At 39.2% G+C, this 25,050-nt stretch overlaps 1 protein-coding gene across 1 annotated transcript in view; it reads right to left on the reverse strand.

The window, feature by feature from the left end:
• Positions 1 to 22,867, reverse strand: part of LOC134676434 (myosin-11-like) — a 49,835-nt gene extending 26,968 nt beyond the window's left edge. The window contains exons 1-2 of the mRNA XM_063534830.1: positions 21,510 to 22,867; positions 6,055 to 6,206 (exon numbers count right to left, since the gene is read on the reverse strand). Of these exons, the coding sequence (XP_063390900.1) occupies positions 6,055 to 6,206; positions 21,510 to 22,774 (1,417 nt within the window). The 5' untranslated portion in view covers positions 22,775 to 22,867. The remainder of the gene's footprint in view (positions 1 to 6,054; positions 6,207 to 21,509) is intronic.
• Positions 22,868 to 25,050: the final 2,183 nt, after the last annotated feature.

The raw sequence follows: 25,050 nt of genomic DNA on the forward strand, positions 1-25,050 counted from the left end.
TCCCGAATTGCTGAGGTGCGTTTACATAGGCGAGTTACTTACCTATACATATATAGTTTTTTTTTAGCATTATAAATAAGGTAAACAACCTTGATGTGTCTTTTAATTGAAAAACACATTTTAAAAATAAGTTACGGCAAATATGTAACAATTATGAATCTAATACGATCATATTTTATATTCTTCTGCTTTCATAAGTAATAGTTATTGATTTTTAAAAAGCGTTTTTCAATTAAAAGACCTGTCAAGATCGCTTACCTTCTTGCAAGTTCTTTCTAATGCTAAAAAAACGAACTATATAGATGGTCAAGCAAATCTTGTCAGTAGAAAAAGGAGGTAAATTGAAAAATGTAGGCGCGAAGGGATATCGTCTCATAGAAAATTTAATTTCGCGCCTTTTTCTACTGACAAGATTTGCTTGACCATCTACCTATATTATGTACTACATAATATGTTATTATAGTCGCACCAAGAAAAGTCTGCAGCGGATTTGATAGCCCACGCAGTGTAAGTGTTATTGATACGTCATAGTTTCATAGAAGTTTGATGTTTAAAATGACACTTGCACTGCGTGGGCTATCAAAATCGCTGCAGACTTTTCACGGTCTAACTCTAATTATTTCGTGAATATCAGGGAGGTTGTAACAGTTGGTAACAATCTTAAAACACTCGATGAGGTCTCCTCTCCTTCTCCTGGCTTTGAGTGTGGGCAGTTTCAGTACTAACCTTTCATACAAATTCCGATTTTTTCTCCAGAGTGGATACCTAATATTGTGAAATAGTTATTTTCTTTTATACCTTTGTTGCCTTTGTGTAAATACCTAAAAACGTAGCCAAATAATAAAAGTGGTCAGAACAAAGACATCGTTAGCAGTTTATTGCTATCTTTCAAAGAATGTTATGAATCATAGACAAACCACAAATTCGTAAGGTAAGCATACATAATACACGTGAGATTCGTCACATTTAATAATAAATAGAACAGTAGATCATTTGGCTTCGAAAGTTAGTGGGGAGTTGAAGACAGATTAGTGTAACGTTAAGTACTTTCCAAAAAGCTTTTTTTCTGCTTTTGTGTAGGTATTCTAAATTAAGCATTCATAATGACGATTTAAAGTCTAAATTTGTAAAATCATTCATGTTTTCCCTCTCTTCTTCATTTTCCACTATTCTTGTCACTTCAAGGCCAACGGGAAGACGTATTTAGCGGCCGTCTACCCACAGCTTTGTTGTAGGACAAAGAATAGCAAGAAAATGAGTCAGGTGTTAACTTTTTTTATGTAATGAACAGAGTTCGGACAATTTATCGCAAAAATAAATATTGTATTGAACATGGTACAATTATTTTTAACAATTTTGAACTGCAGTTTTTGAGTAGGACATATTATAATCTGGAAATTTTATAAAGATACTGTGTAGGTACATAATATGAGTTTAATAAATCTTGTCCTATTTTGAGATATAAATGATCTTTGATGGTTTTGCGATGATTTGTCCGATCACTGGTAATGAAACTGATAATATATCACAAAAGATTTTCTCGCACCTTAAAGCTATTTTGTACTTTTATTTATAGATTCTCGACATAGACTTCAGCAAGTGTCGGTTAGTTTTTTTATTTATGGAATTAGTAGGTTAGGTTCGATAAAATTTTCTATATGGGGGTTTTCAGTTGCAAAAAAACGATCCAGGTAGGTCTTATCTCTGGGAAAACGCGCATTTTTGAGTTTTGTTTTATATGTTTTCCGAGCAAAGCTTCGTCTCCCAGATATTGTTAATTATTATATAACAGAAAAATATAATTGTATTCATTCGTGATTAATATAAATTAAAGTATTTTCAGAAAATATTATAATTTGTTTTTATTTTAAGTAGCTAAACACTACTATATTTCAGTTTTGAATTCAGAAAATCATGCAAATTATGCGACGTAATTAATGGATGACCCCTAATGACATTCTTTCACATTGTTCTTCAAAGTTAGATTAAGATTAGTAGTAGTAGCAGTGGCGGATTTGCCCTAAGGTCAAGTAGGCCCGGGCCTAGGGCGGAAAGTTTTTTGGGGGGCGGCAAATTTTGACAAAAAATTCGCTGATGATAACAAGAAATAACTCAAAATGTAGTCAATATGATGGGTGCTGTGAAAGGGGCGGCTACAGGGCCTGGGGCCTAGGGCGGCAAAGACTGCAAATCCGCCACTGAGTAGTAAGAGAGTCAACTCGACCGACCACTTACCCTAAATAAACAAAGCACAACGATCACGGATTTAACAAAATTAAACTTTATCGTGAAAGCCATAAAGATCACTGACAAACGTCACCGAAAAGCAACTATAGGCAATTGCAGCTCGATTTATACGACAATAACACGTGAAACTGCCTATAAATACGCCTTGACGTCAACGCTAGTTTATTTTTGGATTATACACAAATAAGAAAAGACGAAAAAAGAATATGAGTACGTGTTAGTGAAAAAGATTCCCAAAATCACTGTGGCATTATTTTAAAAAAAGCGAATGAATTTCAGAAGTATTCGGTCAATATCGCTTCGAAAAGGGAAATTTGTTTGGGGTGATCAATCAACCTCTGTGTCAAGTGTGATGACACCCTTGCGCTCGCATCTAATGCTGGCTACACACGTAAAGGCCCCAGTACACAATGGGCCATTGCCGGCCACTCCAAGGGACGCATTTATGCGTTAGAGGGAGCAAGTGATATTGCTATCTCATTCTACCGCAAGGCTGCGTCCCTTGGAGTGGCCGGCGATGGCCCATTGTGTACTGGGGCCTTAACTATAAATCGTAGCGATTAGTTAACGTGTGTAGCCGGGGTTAAGCCCGTTCCCGCGGCGCGAAGCCGCGAACGCGTGTGGAGTCGAGTTCGCAGATCTGCAGAATCGCTTCGCGCCGCGATTCGCGCACGAGTGTGAAGCGGGCTTAAAAAAGGAAGGCGAGTACGCGAATCACCTGAAAGTCCTGACGACCTGTCTGGCCTAGTGGGTAGTGCTAGCATAGAGAAAAAAATTTAGAGAGTTTTCCTTCTTTGGGTATCGCCAAACACCCCACTTCTTCTTCCTCGCGTTATCCCGGCATTCTGCCACGGCTCATGGGAGCCTGGCGTCCGCTTGACAACTAATCCCATGATTTGACGTAGGCACTAGTTTTACGAAAGCGACTGCCATCTGACCTTCCAACCCAGAGGGTAAACTAGGCCTTATTGGGATTAGTCCGGTTTCCTCACGATGTTTTCCTTCACCGAAAAGCGACTGGCAAGTATCAAATGATATTTCGTACATAAGTTCCGAAAAACTCATTGGTACGTGCCGGGGTTTGAACCCGCGACCAGATTGCAAGTCGCACGTTCTTACCGCTAGGCCACCAGTGCTCCAATCGCCAAAAACCCCACAACGACAGAAAAGGCAACAAAGACCACTATCCACATTGGCAAGTCGCCAGAACATTGTCGATGCACCCATCTATTTCGGACAAGGAAGTTTGACACCCGCTTGATTGCCTTTGTACGCGTGCAATTAAAAACAATGCGTACTTGCGCCAATTGGGTCAGTATGGGGAATCTTAAAATATAAGGTAATTAAGACGAAAGTGCGATATGATGCTACGTCTTCGAGCAACACCGGCTTCCGACACATCGGAATGCTACGTTTAACATTTGTATGACTTTTGCTTTCGGTTTTCAAAGAAGACAACAGCCGGCCTAGCCAAGGTTACAATCGCTATCGCTTCGACAACGAAAAGCATTATGTCTCTCTATCACTCTTCCATATTAGTGTGACAGTGACAGTTGCGTTTCGATCGCTACGGAGCGTAAGCGATTGGCATTTTGGCTACGCGGCCTGTTCAGAAACGGAAACTCTATTACGATGTTTTTGTGTGTGTAATTGTCGTAATTGACGTCGTTGCTTGTCAGTCACGTTTTAAACATAACAAAATTCGCAAAATATTGCGTCTTAGAATAAACTTTATAAAGTGTTCTAAAAATCGAATTACCTACAGGCTATTTTTAAAAGTTGTTGATCAAATGTTGGTTCGTACAGTTTAAATTTTTGCTCCTGTTACAGACCACACCCGGTAGATTGTGCATATTGTATATACAGGGTGATTCAGGAGACGTGAGCAGGACTAAGACTGCGCCTTTTGTAAATTATAAGCAACTGTTTCGTATCAGTATTAGTGAGATTAACGTTAATTTTCTACTCGTGTTGAAAAAAAAAATTAATAAATTTATTTACGACATGCATGGTCACCCTAAAATTAGAATACTAAACTACTAATATTCTGTGTCAAATTGATTGTCATCACTGTCATCACGGTCTGGTTACTTTTGAAAACTCGTATCTCACTCAAGTTTGACAGTTTATTTCTTCGTAATCAAATGCGGTCATTACGGTTAAAGAGGTTTTATGGTTATTAATTGGGTCTTGTAGGGTAACCATGATTGTAGAGAATTAAATTTGCCCTCACCAAAAAGTTAAAAAATAGGAAAAATTGTGGTTGTTTCACCTAAATACGACGGTGATCGGTCAATTATCAGTTACTGAGTGTGCAGGATTAGTCCTGCTCACGTCTCATGAATCACCCTGTATACTTATTGTATTAATATGAAGCGCTGGTGGCCTAGCTGTGAGAGCGTGCGACTTGCAATCTGGAGGTCGCGGGTTCAAACCCCGGCTCGTACCAATGAGTTTTTCGGAACTTATGTACGAAATATCATTTGATATTTACCAGTTGCTTTTCGGTGAAGGAAAACATCGTGAGGAAACCGGACTAATCCCAATAAGGCCTAGTTTACCCTCTGGGTTGGAAGGTCAGATGGCAGTCGCTTTCGTAAAAAACTAGTGCCTACGTCAAATCATGGGATTAGTTGTCAAGCGGAACCCAGGCTCCCATGGGCCGTGGCGAAATGCCAGGATAACGCGAGGAAGAAGAAGACTTATTGTATTAATAGATTATAGTGTTAAGTAACTACATATAAACGCCTTTCGAGCCATGCTCCTATTGTGGTTACACGGATGACAGTCAAAGGATCGACACTAAGTGCGTCTTCTTCTCTCTCACTCTCACTCTCTCTATGTGTTCGACGTATAAGAATCTGAGGGGCTACCGCGAAAACCGAAATTCGCAAATTGCGGGGATCTTTCTCTTTTACTCCAATGAAGGCGTAATTAGAGTGACAGAGAAAAATGCCCGCAATTTGCGAACTTCGATTTTCGCGGTTATAGCACTGTATACTCACGTTCGATTTCCTGGTCTCTATGCTCTATCTCCTTCCTGTAAGCCACTATGAGGTCCCGCGCCCGCTCCGCTTCGCCACTGCGAGTGTCCGCTAGTTCTGCTAAAGAAGTGTCTTCTTTTTCGCATACTCACGTTAGAGATCCTGCCGGCCTAGCCAAGGTTACAATCGCTATCGCTTCGACAACGAAAAGCTTTACGTCTCTCTATCACTCTTCTATATAAGTGCGACAGTGACAGTTGCGTTTCGATCGCTACGGAGCGTAAGCGATTGGCATCTTGGCTACGCGGCCTGGTCTCTATGCTCTATCTCCTTTCTGTACGCCGCTATGAGGTCCCGCGCCTGCTCCGCTTCGCCACTGCGAGTGTCCGCTAGTTCTGCTAAAGAATTGTTTTCTTTTTCGCTTACTCACGTTCGATTTCCTGGTCTCTAAGCTCTATCTCCTTCCTGTAAACCGCTATGAGGTCCCGCGCCCGCTCCGCTTCGCCACTGCGAGTGTCCGCTAGTTCTGCTTAAGAAGTGTCTTCTTTTTTGCTTACTCACGTTCGATTTCCTGGTCTCTATGCTCTATCTCCTTCCTGTACGCCGCTATGAGGTCCCGCGCCCGCTCCGCTTCGCCACTACGAGTGTCCGCTAGTTCTGCTAAAGAAGTGTCTTCTTTTTCGCATACTCACGTTCGATTTCCTGGTCTCTATGCTCTATCTCCTTCCTGTACGCCGCTATGAGGTCCCGCGCCCGCTCCGCTTCGCCACTACGAGTGTCCGCTAGTTCTGCTAAAGAAGTGTCTTCTTTTTCGCATACTCACGTTCGATTTCCTGGTCTCTATGCTCTATCTCCTTCCTGTACGCCGCTATGAGGTCCCGCGCCCGCTCCGCTTCGCCACTGCGGGTGTCCGCTAGTTCCGCTAGCGTCGCCACCTGCGTCTGGAACTTGCTTTCCTGGGACACCAGGGTTTTCCTGGAACGAGAAAGTAAATTATTAAATATACATAATAAAAAAAAACATTGATAACCTCCTCCTTTTGAGATTTGGAAGTCGGTTAGAGTTAAGCCCCGAAAAGTCTGCAGCGATTTTGATAGCCCTCGCAGTGCCAGTGTTATTTAATACGTCATAATTTTTAGAAGTTTGACGTTTAAAATAATACTTGCACTGCGTGAGCTATCAAATCCGCTGCAGACTTTTCTTGGTCTGACTCTATAAAAGTAAATTAACGCAGGTACAGTCAAGGAATTTAAATTCCGACCCATTTCGTACTTTGTCACAGTGACAACCGTATGAGGTCTCTAGCGGCTTTCATATTGATTGTCACTGTGACAAAGTACGAAATGGGTCGGAATTTAAATTCCTTGACTGTACCTTATACGGTATTCAATGACTGATGATAACAGTTAAAGTACAAATCGAATCGCTTATTTTGGTTTGTAAATGTAAGATAAGATAAGATAAGATAAGATGTTTATTTGTATAGTCATGTACATGGGATGTTATTACAGTTATACAGGAAGCTTCCATGACACCCTGTCAGGGCACACAAATTTTCTTATATCTAGCTTAATACTAAAGTACATTACAGGCCATGCATGCTGTTATTATGTCTAATATTTTGAATTAGTGTATAATTAATAATTAGTCAGGGCGAATTTCTGTATATAGTACCTAGTTCATTTGTCCATACTAATGTTACAATTTAAGTCAAATTGTTCTTTCAAATTCTAACTGATTATGATGTAATACGGGCAACCACTGGGGCTGCAACACAGTTTAAACTAACGCAGTCTCCAGGGCTCCAACTTCATATATAGCATGTATGTTTTTTGGACAATAAAGATTTATTTATTTATTATTATTTATTATAGTAGAGATGCAACGGATATAGTTGTTTGGCCGAATACCGGATGTTCGGCTTAGCCATCGGCCGAATATTCGGCCTCAGGACACAAGTGTGAGGTAGAGGAAAACCCAGACTCAGTTACTTTGATCAAGTGAAAGAAAATATAGGGAAGCGCTGGTGGCCTAGCGGTAAGAGCGTGCGACTTTTAATCCGGAGGTCGCAGGTTCAAACCCCGGCTCGTACCAATGAGTTTTTCGGAACTTATGTACGAAATATCATTTGATATACTACCAGTCGCTTTTCGGTGCAGGAAAACATCGTGAGGAAACCGGACTAATCCCAATAAGGCCTAGTTTCCCCTCTAGGTTGGAAGGTCAGATGGCAGTCACTTTCGTAAAAACTGGTGCCTATACCTACGTCAATTCTTGGGTTTAGTTGTCAAGCTGCCAGGCGCCCATGAGCCGTGGCAAAATGCCGGGATAACGCGAGGAAGAAGAAGTGAAAGAAAATATTGCGGTCGTGTCGTATTAAAAAGGTAGATGATAGTCCAGCGACAAAAGAATAACTTTTAAGTTCGTTAGGAATAAGTTTCTGTGCATGATGGGTGTTAAACCGTCGCCTCTGTGTCTAGTCTGTCAGAGGACTGATGACTTGTCTCACGTGTTGTTGGACTGCGTCCGGAATTCGGATTTGAGAAAAAGAATTTTTGGTAGTTTGGGTTCCATGTACAAAGGAACGATCAATTGTTGGTTGGCAGAACAGAACAGATAAAGATCTGACAAAACAATCAGTGTTACCACTTTATTGATCTCTCCCTTTGAGTAGGGAATTATGAAAGCACCCATGCATGAGGCTGACATGTTCACCCAGAGTGTCTAAAGCCTCTATAAAAATTAGATTTAAAAAAAATAGTTCGTTATGATGATGTTCAAAATCTTGTTATTTTAATAGCTGCATTCGCAAGCGTTGACGTGTTAATGAGAATTTAACTACACTAGTGGGTGGGTCGTTTCCCACGTAGTTTAACGATTCAGGATTTTTAGAGAAAACATATCTAGGAAATCGGGACTTCCGGTTGCTTTAATCAAATAATAATAAACAGTTGTGGTGACTGAAGTGGGACTGGGCGGGTCACGTCTGCCGCATGCATCCGGATAGGTGGGCTAGTATAGCTGTCGCAGTCGGATCGTATAATCCGCCGTATTACATTACGGCTAGCCGTTTTCAAAAACAGGGGCGTTTTGAAATGCGGCGGTTTAACGATTAGCCGTATTGAATGCGGCTGAATGAGAGTCCGCCGGAATGTATTCGGCGCCATACGTTCTTCAACACGGCTAGCCGTAATGTAATACAGCGAGTCATTAGCCGCCGCTTTGACAGTTTTTAGTTCCCATTTTTAACACTCGTGGCGCTGCCTGACAAACGCTGGGGTGTCCATCAAATCTGGAGTTTGTCGGACTGTTTCTTTTCAAAAAAAAATTTCCTTCGCAACTTAACTAGACGGAGCCCCGCTTCGCGGGGCTCCTATTTCTGAGCGGTTTGCCCTTCGGGCATCTGAAGCTACCTAACGAACCTAACCTACCTACCTATTGATTAAGTGAGACGTCCGTGAAAACATTACACTTTGGGGAAAAAAGCGTAGGTAGGTAATTAGGTTAGGTTCGTTAGGTAACTTCTGATGCCCGAAGGGCAAACCGCCCAGAAATAGGAGCCCCGCTTGCGGGGCTCCGTCTATTTAAGTTGTGAAGGAAATGTTTTGGAAAAGAAACACATGTAGTGCGGTGGGACCATGGTAGAAATAAATTAAATTGCAAACATTGTCAACTCCGGTTACGTAGGCGACCGAAAGAACTGGTCACTCTACAATGTACGATGCGGCTAAACGTGGGCCGCCTTATTGAAGAACGTATCGCAGTGACAATCCGGCTAATCGTCGAACCGCCGCATTTCAAAACGCCCCTGTTTTTGAAAACGGCTAGCCGTAATGTAATACGGCGGATTATACGATCTGACTACGACATAGCCACCAAGTGGATGCCGCAAAAGAAGCGCGGACGTGGCAGGCCCAGACGGAGATGGCGGGATGACTTGGACGCCTTCATCAGTGGCTGGCCGGAGCAGGCACTACAACGGGAGTCATGGAAATCAGGGGGAGAGGCCTTTGCCCAGCAGTGGGACACCACAACAGGCTAACAAAAAAAAAAGTTGTGGTGAAGTTGTTTGGAGCCGAGGTGGCCGATTGGATCTGACGTCAGACTTTCATTAAAAATCCTGGTGGCTTGTACCAATGAGTTTTTCGGAACAGCCGGCCTAGCCAAGGTTACAATCGCTATCGCTTCGACAACGAAAAGCATAATGTCTCTCTATCCTTTTTCCAAATTAGCGCGACAGTGACAGTTGCGTTTCGATCGCTACGGAGCGTAAGCGATTGGCATCTTGGCTACGCGGCCAGCAGTGGGACGAAGTTAACCCATGCGAAGCCGGGGTGGATCGCTAGTTACCTATCTATATTATTCTGCTGTGTGATGTGTAAAATTATTTATGATTTTATCAATAAATATCTCAATCTCTCGATCTCAATCTCACTATAGTAATTTAGCCTTCAGATTAATCTATAAATATCTTACGAACTAGCCTAAACATTCAGTGAAGTCTAACCAGATGCCTAATACACTTGAAAGTAGCATTTGAAATAGCAAGCTATTAAAATACCAGAAGTCTAGGTAACTGACAGACATGATATGATAATGTTTAACGATAATATAGGTATACCTATACTATATTACAACAGGGTGCTTCGCCAACATGCCACTTGTTTACGCTCCGTAGCGAACGAAACGCAACTGTCACTATCGCACTAAAGGCCCCTGTACACAATGGGCCAGCGTGGGCCATTCTTGGGGACGTATTTATGCGTTAGATGGAGCGAGTGATATTGCTATCTCATTCTACCGCATGGCTGCATCCCTTGAAGTGGCCGGCGCTGGCCCATTGTGTATAGGGGCCTTCATAAGGACGAGTGATAAAGAGACCCAGAGCGTTTCGTTGTCGTAGCGCAAGCGATTGTTACCTTGGCTAGGCACCCTCTAGGTCATAGACGTACGACAAAATGCTCAATAATAAATAAATAAAATAAAATAAATAAATATTATTGGACAATTTTACACACAAATAATACAAAGCAACAAATATGACGTTCTAAACTTCAAAAGTAAAATAACACTGTTACTGGAGTCAGTTACGGATCGCTGCCATATATGACCCAAAATTTTTTTATTAAGCTATGAGCTTCATCACATATGATCTCTGAGTAATTCTAAGCATTTCTAGCCTCGGAGGCGATAAGAAGCGTGCGTCTAGTCGAGGAGGGCGGAGTACAAAGATGGCCGCCACCCGTCATCATTCAAAATAATCTGTTCTGGTCTTGGTGGCTACTAGGGCAAGTTTGGTATCATTTTCGTGTAAACCGAAGACGTGGAATTCATTGCTGATATTTGTTTTTTTCAGTTTCATAGTAATTTTACAAGAAAAACGTAAAAAGATAAAAATTTGGGATGGAGGTTTTTGCTTTGAGAGCTAATAACTTTTGTATAGTGGCCAAAAGTATCATACAAAAATTACTATAATAAAGCGCAATTCATGCAGCTTCTAAACATATACATGTTTAGTAATATCCTACTGCAAAAAGATGGTGAAAAAATTATTAAATGACCGCAGCGCGGGTAGTTGGACTCTCGCTAGGCGGCGTTTATCTTACAAAATGGTCGAGTACGAGTATCTACGTAGTTAACTATGCTTACTTTGCTAGATTTTATGATGACGAATAAAATGCTTTCTGTATATTTAATGTCCGCAGTTTCCAGTACATAGACATAATTCTGGTATAGGTTAAAAAAATACACACAGGTATCCCCATGTCTAAAGAGGAGGGCGGCTCGCTTAACAAATAAGATCATGTACAACCGCAATTTCAGGTTGGGTTAGGTTAGGTTCGTTAGTTACCTTTTATCCCTCAGAGCAGAAAATAGAAGCCCCGCGAGGCGGGGCTTCGTTGGTTTGTCACCAAGTCATACTTGCATAACCTATATTAGTATGACAAATATACATAGCTGTTATGATTTCTAAATGTAAGCTCTCAGCATAATAGTTATTTGTTTTACAAGGGGGCAAAGTTGTTGTTTAACCGCTCGTGCTAATATTGATACCCGATCAAGCGAAAGATTTCAAAATTGAACCACGAGCGTAGTGAGTGGTTCGAAAAAATGGAATCTTGAGCGTTGTAAGGGTTTCAAAGAACGAAGGTTAAACAAAATTTGCCGCCGAATGAAACACAGAATTTTTCACCACACCAACCTGAAGCAAATATTATATGTAAAATATCAAACAAAATCAAACCAAATCAAATCCAAATGAATCTTATGTGCAGGTTGGTGAGTTATAGCATGAAAATTATCGTGAAAATAAATATTTTGCCTCTTCCTAAGTAGTACAATTTCTCTCATAAATAGTGTTTTAATATTATCAGGAAAAATAAGAGCGCTATTTTATTAGAATAATTTCATTTATAATAGTTATTTCTCGGACCCAATTTTGGACCCGGGTATATCCTTAAACTACGTTCAAAAGAGAGGTATGGGCACTGTGAATGTCATCTCGCTTTGTGTGGTAGGGCACAGCACAGCGGATGTCATTCCAGATCTATCCGAGCAGAGCCCAACTGGGGAAGTACGTACTTACCTCCACCTTACAGAAAACATCAGTCAAATAACACTAGGCCCCACTCAAATCGTTGCAAGTGCATTAAAATTAAAGTGCATAAAATTGTGTCCGTATGGGTGTACCCTTGTTTTGCCGACAAACTTTTCATCGAATATTATTTCATCGACAACGATTCATCGAAAGGTTAGTACTAGTAATATTGTTTAGCGTTATTTTGTTTCATATACTATTTATTTCAATTTTTCTTACTGCGTAGAAATACTATTCAACGAATATTACTTGATCGCTGATTCGTTTCAAATTATTATAATTGGCACAACTACTAAACATTGCAATTCATTTGTTCGACGTATTGCTTTAATACATTTTTATATGTCGTACTACTCATTTATACATTTTTCTGGTGTAACAATTTTAGGTTTAGGTTAGGTTAGAAATGCGACCCCACACAGAAACGAACGGCTATCTAAGTCGGTTTAGGTTAGGTTAGAACTGCAACCCCACACAGAAACGAACGGCTTTAAAAGTAGGTTTAGGTTAGGTTAGAACTGCGACCCCACACAGAAACGAACGGCTTTCAAAGTGGGTGTAGGTTAGGTTAGAACTGCGACCTCACACAGAAACGAACGGCTTCAAAGTGGGTTTAGGTTAGGTTAGAACTGAGCCCACACAGAAACGAACGGCTTTCAAAGTAGGTTTATGTTAGGTTAGAACTGCGACCCCACACAGAAACGAACGGCTTTAAAAGTAGGTTTAGGTTAGGTTAGAACTGCGACCCCACACAGAAACGAACGGCTTTCAAAGTGGGTTTAGGTTAGGTTAGAACTGCGACCCCACACAGAAACGAACGGCTTCAAAGTGGGTTTAGGTTAGGTTAGAACTGCGAGCCCACACAGAAACGAACGGCTTTCAAAGTAGGTTTAGGTTAGGTTAGAATTGCGACCCCACACACAAACGCACGGCTATCAAAGTCAAATATTACATTTTGAAATAATTTTATGCGTAATAAATTGTATTAAATGCAATCCAAAATGAAATAAGAAAACCCGTAAAGAAATACCACGATATAAACTATATACGAAATAACTCGAGTGCCAATTAAAAGTCCTAGATTTAAATTTACTAGTATCAATTCTTCGACGCAATGACTTGTCGATGAAATGAAAATACTTGAAACGTTGTCTTCGAAATAACATTCGATGAAATGTCTGTCGGCAATTCAAGGGTAAACCGTCTGTATGATGAATTATGTCTGGATGAAAGTATTTTATTCGTCATCATAAAATCTAGCAAAGTAAGCATACCTACGTAGATACTCGTACTCGATCATTTTGTAAGATAAACGACGGTCCGCAAGATAAAAGAAAGTCCAACTACTCGCGCTGCGGTCATTTAATAATTTTTTCACCATCTTTTTGCAGTAGGATATTACTCAACGTGTATATGTTTAGAATCTGCATGAATTACGCTTTATTATAGTATTTTTATATGATATTTTTGGCCACTATACAAAAGTTATTAGCTCTCAAAGCAAAAACCTCCATCCTAAATTTTCATCTTTTTACGTTTTTCTTGTAAAATTACTATGAAGCTGAAAAAAACAAATATCAGCAATGAATTCTACGTCTCCGGTTTATACGAAAATGATACCAAACTTGCCCTAGTAGCCACCAGGACCAGAACAGATTTTTTTGAATGATGACGTGTGGCGGCCATCTTTGTACCCCCCCTCCCCTTATTGCCTCCCAGGCTTGAAATGCTTAGAATTACTCAAAGATCATATGTGATGAAGCTCATAGCTTAATAAAATTTTTTTGGGTCAACTTTATAACTGACTCCGCTATGTTTTTTAAACATTAAACAAATGCTCCTCAATTTCAAATTTTAACATTTTGTTACAAATAAGTATTTAATAAATAAACTAATAATTGAATATGTAGGTATGTAATCCAAACAGATTATACAAGATTATTATACTGTATTTAAATAGTAGATTGTTAACCAAGGGTGGAAAGTGAACCATTTCACCCGAGACATTTTAGCGCTCGAACGAAGAGAGAGCGCCAATAGTTCGAGGGTGAGATGGTTAGGTACTTTTACCCGAGTTAAACACTCTACTTTTCATTTCGACTATGAGCAATGGTAAATTAAGTATAATTCTTCAAAACAAATTATTAACAGATATATAGGTAAACCACATAAGTATTAAGTCACTCGAACACTTGAAAATGTAAACGGCGCCAATTTCAGTCATGCGGAAGCTGATATGAGAGCTTATAATATGGCATATATTGCTAATAGCCGTTGCTCGATGTAAAAAAAAATACTTTCCACCCTAGGGTGGGAAATGCAATTTTCCACCCGGTTATCAGCTTATGAAAGGTAAACTTTCCGAACAGGAGAGATGAAAATAAATTATTTTACACCATGCATGAAATAAAGCACCAGATAATTATTAGAAAAACACAGATAGGTAACAGTTATTTTTAAACACAAGTTCTATTTAATAAATCGGATAGAAATATAAAAAGTAGGCGAGTTGACGTCACGATGTAATGTTTCATATAAATTCCATATTAGTAAATCGTTTTGACAGTTCTAAAAAAGTAGCTGATTTGACTAGTAGGAAAATAACCTATTGTAATTACTGACGCTTTTGGACGGGAGATAAAATTAAATAGTGATTCAAGAGGTGTTGGCGGGATTTGCGTCAATCATAGGACCTTGAGGTGTCAAAAGGGCGGGAAACGCGTATTTCCATACCATTGACTATTATTAATTACTAACCTAAAAAGTAGGTACATAATGGATTTTAAAACTAGCAATAAAACGTGTCCGTAACGTTACCATGGAGTGGTCCACAACGTTACCATGGAGATGTGTCCACAACTTTACCATGCTATGCATGCGGTGTTCATCAATTTGTCCGCTGCAGGAGACCATCGAGTGCGCCGACTTCTGGCCGAAAGGTGTCGTGTTTCGGAGGTTCCGGGGCAAACTGCCGAATCCGACACAAGAGCAGCCGATGCAACGGAGCCACGCCGTTTTATCGTCTAAATAGTGTTTAGTTTTAAGTTTATAAAATACATATGTATGTTAGTCTGTAAGGTATTTGTAATATGGGCCTTGTTGCCTGAATTAAATATCTAAATAAATAAATAAATAAGACGTTATCACGTCAAAAACATTTAAAAAAATAACCCATCATTAAAAACCTCCTCTTTCAAGGCCGGTCAAATTAAAATGGAGCCTGTAAAACCACGTTCTAAATATTTGAAAAATAGTCAAATAAAGACTCTGATTACAATTAAACTGAAAATATTATAAATAAGACTAAAGAACTGAATAAATACAACCTATATAGACCGGGAGACAGTGACACATTTTACTGGGTCATTTGTACCAGTATGGCGGTTCGTCAGGGGTCTAAGTACGTAATGAAGGAAAGAAAAATGATGGTCATAGCGCTGGTACCGGCGGCCCAATCTCGTGGGCGTTAGTCGAACGTGTCGGATAAAATACGAGTGTCGAACTATTTGTTCCACAAAAATCCTCGTTTTTTCCGATAGTCCATAAAAAAGAAGTAGGCGGTAGCGTAATGCCATACTTCTCCGGTGTGACTTACAGCCCGCCATACTGAGGCGAACACATTAATTTTAAAAAAACAATTCAACCATTTGTGCCAAGCTAATTTTTGCACAGGTGATCATCGTCGAGCAGCCATTCATGGACATCACCATGCCATACTTTTCGGACGGTTCCAAATGGCCGCCATACCGCCGCAAGGGAGTTACTTAATTTTTTTTTTTGCTAAACGATTTGTACCAGTATTGCATTTAAATTTAAATGTATACTGGTACAAATGACCCAGTAAAATGTGTCACTGTCTCCCGGTCTAATAGGTAACATCTTATAAAACAAAGTCTTTATCACGATAAACTTAAAAACTACTGAACGGGTTTTCATTAAGTTTATTTAATTTTTAAGACTTATGTAAGTAATTAATTATGATAGTTTTACTTTGTTCTTTAGTAATAATTATTTATTTTAAATTTAATGTGTTGTTTTTATTTTATAATAAGTTTTTTTTCTAACTTATTTTAAGTGTACCTAAACATGCCAATATTGCCAATATTGCGAAATCAGTAATTTTCAGACGTTATCGATATCGAAATATTCGTAACCCTGAACGTATCGGATGACCACTCTCTGCCACTCTCTGGTTGTTTATTTTTTCGTGCGCTTTTTTGACGTTTCAAGGGCGCCATGTTTGTTTAGTCTCGCTAATGAGTGGTGACGAGGCTGGAAACTATGTGCTAATTTTAATTGACGTGACGTTAAGAAGGAAGTACGGCGCGTGACCGTCCATACAAAAAGAGAAAGGTTTTTCCACTTCTAAATATTTTCCACTTCCATTTTTTTAGTTAGTATGTTGTTGGGGACACATTGAATTTATCAACTTAGTGTATTAATATACTAATATTACATAACGTATTCATTAACGACATTTCAATCTTTTTTATTTTGTTTTGTTTTGTTCTCATCTTTTGAATTCTGAGACCTCTGTTATTCTAGGCGCTATAAGTGTTAAACTTAGCTATAAGTGTTAAAACTTGAGATCTATTGTAAGGCTTCTATTGCCATTTTCAATTATGCTTCTTCTTTTTTTTTCCACTTATTTTTTGTACGCATGTGTGTGTGCGTAGGTGCTAGCATTAGTTTAAAATTTAATACTTTGTAACTACCTGTGAGTTCCTGTAATTGGCTTCCTGTTTTAATCTTGTTGTCTATTGTAAATTTTATAGCTGTTGGTTCTCCTAACATAAATAAATAAATAAATAATACATATAATTATATATAGCACGTGATCGTCCATACAAAAACACAAAACATTTTTCGAATTCTAAGAAATATTTTCCGTTCTCGATGATTTTTTTAATACCCGTATGTTATTGACACAATGAAAAGGTATTCCGTTTTTCAAAATTTGCGATACAAAAAAAAGCGAAACCTATAAACCTCGAATATATTATGCTTAAGCTATCGACATCGAAATCAAAGTGATATGTTAAGATTTAGTAAGTGGAAAATTTTCTCCCTAAATGGAATTTGTATGAAAAGAGTACCTTTTGTTTTGTCAGTAGCTATAAGGTAAAAGTACTAGTGCGCGACATGCTAATGCCCAATAGATGACACCTTGCTGTCACCTCTATTGACAATGACTTAAGTTTCAAGATGACAAATGTAGTGGGACCGCGTCGAGTACCAGTCTACCAGTTAGCGTTGAAAATGTCGGAAAAAATCAAATGATTTTTCGAGAATTTATGAAATTTTCATTTTTCCGTTTATTTCGGAGTTTTAAAGAAAAAAACCAACCGACTGATAAGCGTAACGCTAATGACACCACTGTGACAACTGAACTGAACTGACACTGACACCGATCCGATGTCAAATGTCACCAGTATTGAGAAAAATAACCGATTATTGAAACCTGTTTAAATCGCTTTTTTCGTTATATTCGGAAAAATTTAAGCAAAAAACCGAAAAAATCCGAAAAAAACGAGCCGTTTGGAAAGAAACGGGATTTTTTCCGGAATTTTTCAACGCTAGCACCAGTACGTTTACCTTACTTCCCTCTTAAGATCAGGCAAGTATCCGGAAAATATATACTGAGGGTTCCGTTCCGAAGCCTTATTGTACTTTTTACTCTAGGAATATAAATTAGTTTACGTAGTGACTCTGCGAGTATGTATATGCACAGATGTATGCATATTGTACTCATATGATATGAATCAAATAAATAAAATAAAATGGGGTGAGTAGGGAAAGTTCAAACCTGGATAAAAGGTTAATTTTATATGTACATTGATTTATATACAAAACTGTTCCGGATTTATGAATTTTAATTTGTCAATGATCAATGATGATTTGTTGTTGTTTCATTTCATAACTTTAGAGATAAACATGAAATAGTAGGAAATCCCAGTTCACCCCGTATAGTTCGATTTTTTAGCATTAGAAAGAAAGAAAGAAGGTAATCTTGACGTGTCTTTTTATAAAAAAATATTGAAAAACGAATTAAAAAATTAGTTTATATTACTTATGAAAGCAAAATAATGTAAAAGAGCGTAAATTATTTAGTATTCTAACATATTTACTGAGGTGTGCCAATAAAGAGTATTCTATCTATCTATATTTACTGCGACTTATTTTTCAATGGTGATTTTTAATAAAAAGACATGTCAAGATCGCTTACCTTCTTTCTAATGCAAAAAAAAACGAACTATAGTTGGGGTGACGAGTGATTTCCTACTAAGGTGAGTTGAAAATTGTTGGATCGACACTTTGGGATTAGATAATGAACATTATAATGGCTTGATCTGTCATTAGAATATACAGGGTGATTCATGAGACGTGAGCAGGACTAATCCTGCATACTCAGTAACTGATAATTGACCGATCACCGTCGTATTTAGGTGAAACAACCACACTTTTTCCTATTTTTTTACTTTTTGGCGAAGGCAAATTTAATTCTCTACTATCATGGTCACCCTACAAGACCTAATTAATAAACATAAAACCTCTTTAACCGTAATGACAGCATTATGATTACGAAGAAAATAAACTGTCAAACTTGAGTGAGATACGAGTTTTCAAAAGTAACCAGACCGTGATGACATTAAATTTGACACAGAATATCGATAGTTTACTATTCTAATTGTAGGGTGACCATGCATGTCGTAAATAAATTAATAACTTTTTTTTCAACACGACTAGAAAATTAACGTTAACCTCACTAATACTGATACGAAACAGTTGCTTATAATTTACGAAATGCGCAGTGTTAGTCCTGCTCACGTCTCCTGAATCACCCTGTATAATTTACGTAGCAGTAGCCTGTAAAAACCAATCCACCCCTCTGTCATCCCTACTCACCCCATTCATAACCCAACTGCCCTCGTAATTCCTACTCACCCCATTTTACGGTATACGTATAAAATTTAAGCACGTGCTAAACGTATTTCCAATACCTTCGGTTCTTTATATACGAGTATATTATTACTGCGCGTGCGACGAAGTAGATTAAATTTATCTATTGACGAGTGACGAGTTTGACATGCGCCATGATTTGCGCGTTAAAACTTTTACAATATAATACAATACAATTATTTTTAATTACACAATCAGCGTAATCTCAAAATAAATACCGGATGTGGCCTGTAACATGAGCAAAAAATTTTACTGTAGGCAGCGGCTGTACTCCTCATACTGACCAACATTTGTTTAACGACTTTTAAAAATAACTTGTGGTTTGATTTTTAATACACTTTAAAGTTTATTCTAAGACGCAATGTATTGCGAATTTTGTTATGTCTAAGGCGTGACTAGCAACGTCAATCACAATGATATGGCGTGGCGATGGCGTCCATTAAAGACAATATTTATTTTGTATGAAAAATAGGGAGTCTAATTACTTCATAATTTTTAAAAGTTGTTGAACAAAAGTGTCACCGTTTGAGGAGTACAATCTATGTTTTAATTATTTGCTCGTGTTACAGGCCACACCCGGTATACCTAGAAACACAGATACACACATGTCAATATCCAGAGAGGACAACGAAACGGTCGGCCACTACCATCTTAATAATCATAATCATAATCATAATCTTTATTGTTTGTGAGAAATGGGTTACATTGCCAGTAATTACTATTGTAACAATATTTTATGGACTCACCAAGACTCTACCTTATCTTTTTTTATCTTGAAAGTTAAATAGTTATTTGTTTCACTCGGGGGCAAAGTTGTTGTTCAACCGCTCGTACTAATATTGATACCCGAGCAAGCGAAACATTCCAAAATTAAGAGCGTAGCGACTGGTTCAAAAATGGAATCTTGAGCGTTGCGAGGGTTTCAAAGCACGAGGGTTAAACAAAATTTGCCACCGAGTTAAAAACAAAATTTTTCACCACACCAACCCGAAGCAAATATTAAATGTAAAATATCAAATAAAATCAAACCAAATCAAATCCAAATAAATGTTATTAAATATTTATCATCCAAAATAATCATTTAAAAGTCAATTCTACCAGAATACATAAGAAAACAACTCAAAATTTGCATTTGATTACTTTGCCTCACATGTGAATAAAATGCAACTTTGCTATCAGTTTTTGAAGTGTAAAGTACCTAAGCCTTTCCGAGCTGGTGTGGTGAAAAAAAAATTGTGCAGGTTGTCAATAAACCGTTGTTACTGCAGTAATTGTTTTTGTCTATTTTATAAAACAGAAACTCTGCATGTACAAAGTGAACAAAATGTCATCAATAATTTCAAATTTCTGTGAAAATATGATGTTTAACATATTTGTTCTGTAGAAGTTAATTCCTACATAGTTCTAGTTTAAGGGGCCCACTGATTACTTACCGGACTGATTACTTATCAGCGCTTTGAGGTTGTAACGGGGCCCATTACCAGATCGCCGGACGATATCAGCCAGTCAGGTAAACGCAAAATTTGACAGCTCCGAACAACTGACAGGCTGATATCGTCCGGCGAACAGGGTAATCCGTGGGTCCCTTTACAACCTCAAAGCGGTCGAAATGGACCCCTGCCCCAAGAGGGGACCAAAGACCGTGAAGGCCAGACCGTGGGCACTGGTCTCTATTCTATGCGTTCCATTCGATGAATTTGCCAATACAATAAAATTCTAAAAAGGTTTCTTTTATTGGTACTTGCCGCCTACCGTCCCAGATGTTTCTTCCACTGGATATAAATCATTCATATATCCGACATAAATTCCGACATAAGGTCTGGGTAATTGGCAACTCGTGTCGATTTAAAACACTCCCTTCGGTCGTGTTTTAATTTATCGCCACGCGTTACGAATTTCCTCTTTTCCGCACTTGTATCTTAAATAACTATATTTATAAATTTTCTTTGCCCTTGCGCGCCTGCGCGGGCATTAACCTATTTCTGATTGAGTAGATGTCATAATAACTTATTTTCATATTTATTAGAATACCCACAACTGAAAATAAAATCGCTGGACCCTAATAGACCCGTATATAGTGTTTATTTTTCCATATAGAATTATGTTCTTGCTTAATTCACCTAGTATAAAAAAATACAAATAACAATATGTACACACAACAATACAACAAATGTATGAAACAATATGTCGACGCTTATCATTAACAGTGGCACAACTCAAAATGAAATGCTATTGCATTTAATATTCTATCTTTTACTGGTAAGATTTAAAATCGAATGGCATTTCATTTTGTTTTGTGTCACTATTCATGATAAGCAACGATGTATGTATGTATGTGTGTAATATTTTGAGTTTATTTCTTAAAAAAAATGTACTGTAGATTTTTTTATGTTTGACATTGTAATTATGCAAGAAATAAAAGGCTTTTTTGTTTTTATATTGCACTACGATCACAATGTTGCGTAAGAGCCTAGCTATCCGCAAATAGTACCAGAGAAAGTGATTGTCAAAATAAACTACAACTATTATTATGCGTTCATTTCGCTCCACATTTCCACATCCGTGCATCCTATTTTAAAATAACCGCAGCCGGCTCTAATATAGCCCATAATCCCTTTGAATTAGGTCACTGTCAACTCGGATAAACAAAATGCCTACAGAAATCCGCTTATCACGATTATGACTTCCCGTAGAATTAACTAAATCATTAAAATACTCACTTTTCGTCTTCTGCATCTTCTGTGTCGTCAAACTCTACGCTAATTTCTTCTTCTTCTTCTTCTTCTTCTTCTTCTTCTTCTATTATCTCTATTATTTCTACTTCACTCTCACTGACCTCGCTCTCACTCTCACTCTCACTCTCACTTTTCACTACACTAGTTTCGTCATCCTGCTTTTCACTATCTATGAATCCACTGTCACTATTATCACTAGATATTCTTTTAAGTTCGTCCACAACTTTAATAGTTAATGGTTCTTCGTTTTCGTTAATGTTTATTATTGTTTTATTCTCATTTTCGTTTCTTGATACAACTACACCTCCTAGAAGTTCGTCGTTGTCTGGCAGAGAATCTTCTAGATATTCCTCGTCTTCTTCTGAAGTTAGAGATTCAAAGGATGAGTTATCGTCATCAGTCTGCTGTTCACCATCATCGAAAACGATATGTTTTCGAAATGTGACGCGCTTTTTCCCGCAATCGGATCTGTCATCGTCTGAGCATCCTTCAGTGTCAGATTTGGGCAGTTTTAAATTCGACTTCTTTTTAAATGCAGGCGACTCTTCATCTTTAGAATCTAAGCTCACTTTATCGTTTTCTTTTTCCAGAAGTTTCTCGAGTTCACCTTGGACCTCGGCTTTGTAGTTGTTGTTTGTTTTGTGTGTATCGTCGACGGTTTCATAGACATGCTGCTTGCTGTCATTGGCTCCCATATCCTTGATCTCATCTATGGTGCAGTCTATGCTGCGCGCTATCTCCCGCAGCAATGCCTCGGCGTGGCGCTTCTCCGAGTCATCGGGCGCATCGGACACGTACACAAGCGACACGTGTTTCTCGGGACGGGCGTACTTTTGCAGGACGAGCGCCTTCACAAACTCCGCGGGATCTGCGTCAGTCGACTGAGCCGGAGTATTTCTGGCTACGACGTCATCCTTCAGCTTCGGATCGCAATCGGACAAGCTTCGTTGCAAATTGCAGGGCGTCTCTTTCTGCGGGCTCACGCGGCAAGACTCCGCACGCGCGGTTTTTCTTTTGTTTTTCTTTCGTTTCCCCGCCATGATTTCAAAGATGGCGCCGACCCCCGACTTCTGGTTGTAATTCGTTTCGGGTATGAGTAGGTTCACTACATCTTTTCTCAGCGTGTCGTTCGTTGGGCTATTCTCGGGCGAGCGAGAGTCGACTGAGGCGTGCTCGGGAGCGCCGGCGCTCGGCAGTTTCCGCGGGGCTTCGGGCTCGGCCTTCCCTTTTCGTTTGAATATTTTGAACATGCTGGAGCGGTCCAGCGCGTTCGACGCGCGAATATTAACTGTTAGGAAACAGAATTCGCGAACGGCGTCATGTTATTTATGTGCTGGAAGGAAACATAGTATGCGATGTGTTATTGGGATTATTTTGGCAATAATACAGTTTTAATTACGTTTTGTGATACTACATATAGCTAGTTTCCATACCAACATGGTACTATAAAAATAGCTGTCCTAGAATGAATCATAAAGGGCCTAGACAGCATTAATTTGACACTCAGCCATAAAATTCAACAGTCAATCAACCTTCATTTTCTATGAATCATATCGTAACATTAGCAAAGATTTTGAAATCTTGCAGCATGGGGGCAGTATCCCGTCCCGTTAAAAAGTTCTGCCCCCTATCCTCCTGAGGCCCAATGTCCTACCTATGGTACTTATTCAGTTCGATGAGATTTAAATCATATTCATTTCAAACAAAACCAAAATCAACTGTATTCCCTGCACTAAAGGTTCAAATTTCAGTGACAAATTCTGGATTTTTCATTTGTATGGCTGGGCCTTAGGAGTCTTAGGCGGCTATTCGGAGGCCCTACCGCGAACACCGAAGTTCGCTAATTGGGTACTTTCCTATTCTTAAAATAAATTATTTCACACCGTGCACTAAATAAAGCACCAGATAATTATTAGAAAAACATAGCAGTTATTTTAAAAACATAATTTATATTTAATAAATCGGATGGAAGTATGAAAAGTTGGCGAGTTGACTGTGACGTCACTACACAAGTTTTCATATAAATTCCATATTAGCAAATCGTTTTGACAGTTCTAAAAAAGAAGCCAATTGTGGGCATCTCTTTTACTCCTATTAAGGCGTAGTTAGAGTGACCGAGAAAGATGTCCGCAATGGGGTTTATAGCCAGTCAAAATATTTAGCAGATGGCGCCAGCATAGCCTGCCCTGTCAATCCCTTAGAATTGTGTCAAATTTCGTCGGCCTACATCGCAAACCTCGTAAGTCCTCCGAGGGAGTTACGGGGTTTGCGACTTTAAGTATTGTTGTCCAAGGTAGCAATTACTAATTTCCTTGAAATGGAGTTACGAGGTTTGCGATTTAGGCCGACAATTTTTGGTTTTTTAATGGAATTTTATGCCCTGGATGGAAAAGGGGCAAGCTATGATAGCGCCATCTATGCAAATAAACCTTTGTCAGTTGTCAACTCCATTTGTGACGTTTTCTATGAAAAGGGACCTTATTGTCGATGGCGCTTACGCCAATATTAACAATGCTCCGATATAAATACAATGCCGCGCGACGCTGTGCGGCGTAAGCGCCATCGGTAATAAGGTCCCTTTTCATAGATAATGCCCCATTTGCAAACTTCGGTGTTCGCTGTAGACTTGCTGTAGACCCTTTGTTCTATTCTACAGGTAGGTATGTCAAAGTCACATGAAAAATCAGTGATGGAACACGAAAAATTGTGAAACATTATTAGAGTTGGACGTCGTTCAAAATTATCAAGTCTTCGCGGCCTTCCGAGTCCGAGACAAACATTATAAACAGTGGTTTGCGTTTTTAGGGTTCCGTACCCAAAGGGTACTCGGCATCAAACAGCGCCTATCAACCACAGTGGAGTCACGCATTCTGACCTTCTTCGGCCATGTGTCGTGGTAATGACTCCATAGAGCGTCTCGTAGTGCAGGGAAAGGTCGAAGGCACCAGGCCACGTGGTAGATCACCAATGAGATGGACAGATCAGTTCAAGGCCGCAACTAAGTGCTCGGTTTACGAATGTACCCGGAAAGCTGCAGTCCGCGACGAATGGCGCCGTATTAGCAAGATCATCACTCATCGAGATTCACAATGATGACCACGACCACTCTGGCAAGAGTGTACCGACTAAGAAGAAGAAGAAGACCTAAAGGGTAAAAACGGGACCCTAACTAAAGGATGACTTACGTTAGACCGGGCCGTGTCCGGGCCGGAGCTTCCGGCGCATCGTTTTCTATGGAAGCCATCACGTGATCGCCTGTCATGTCATTGAAAAGTTAGCGCCGAAAGCTCCGACCCGGACACGGCCCGGTCAAACGTGAGTCATTCTTAAGACTCGCTGCCAGTCTGTTTGTCTGTCTGTCTGTCACTAGGCTGTAACTCATGAACGCTGATAGCTAGTTAGACGGTTGAAAGTTTCACAGATGATGTATTGCTGTTGCCGCTATAACAACAAATACTAAAAACAAAATAAACTAAATATTTTTAGCTGTTTTTGCGTAATGGTACGGAACCCTTCGTGCGCGAGT

This window comes from Cydia fagiglandana, chromosome 24, assembly GCF_963556715.1.
Source record: "Cydia fagiglandana chromosome 24, ilCydFagi1.1, whole genome shotgun sequence".
Lineage (NCBI taxonomy): Eukaryota > Metazoa > Arthropoda > Insecta > Lepidoptera > Tortricidae > Cydia > Cydia fagiglandana.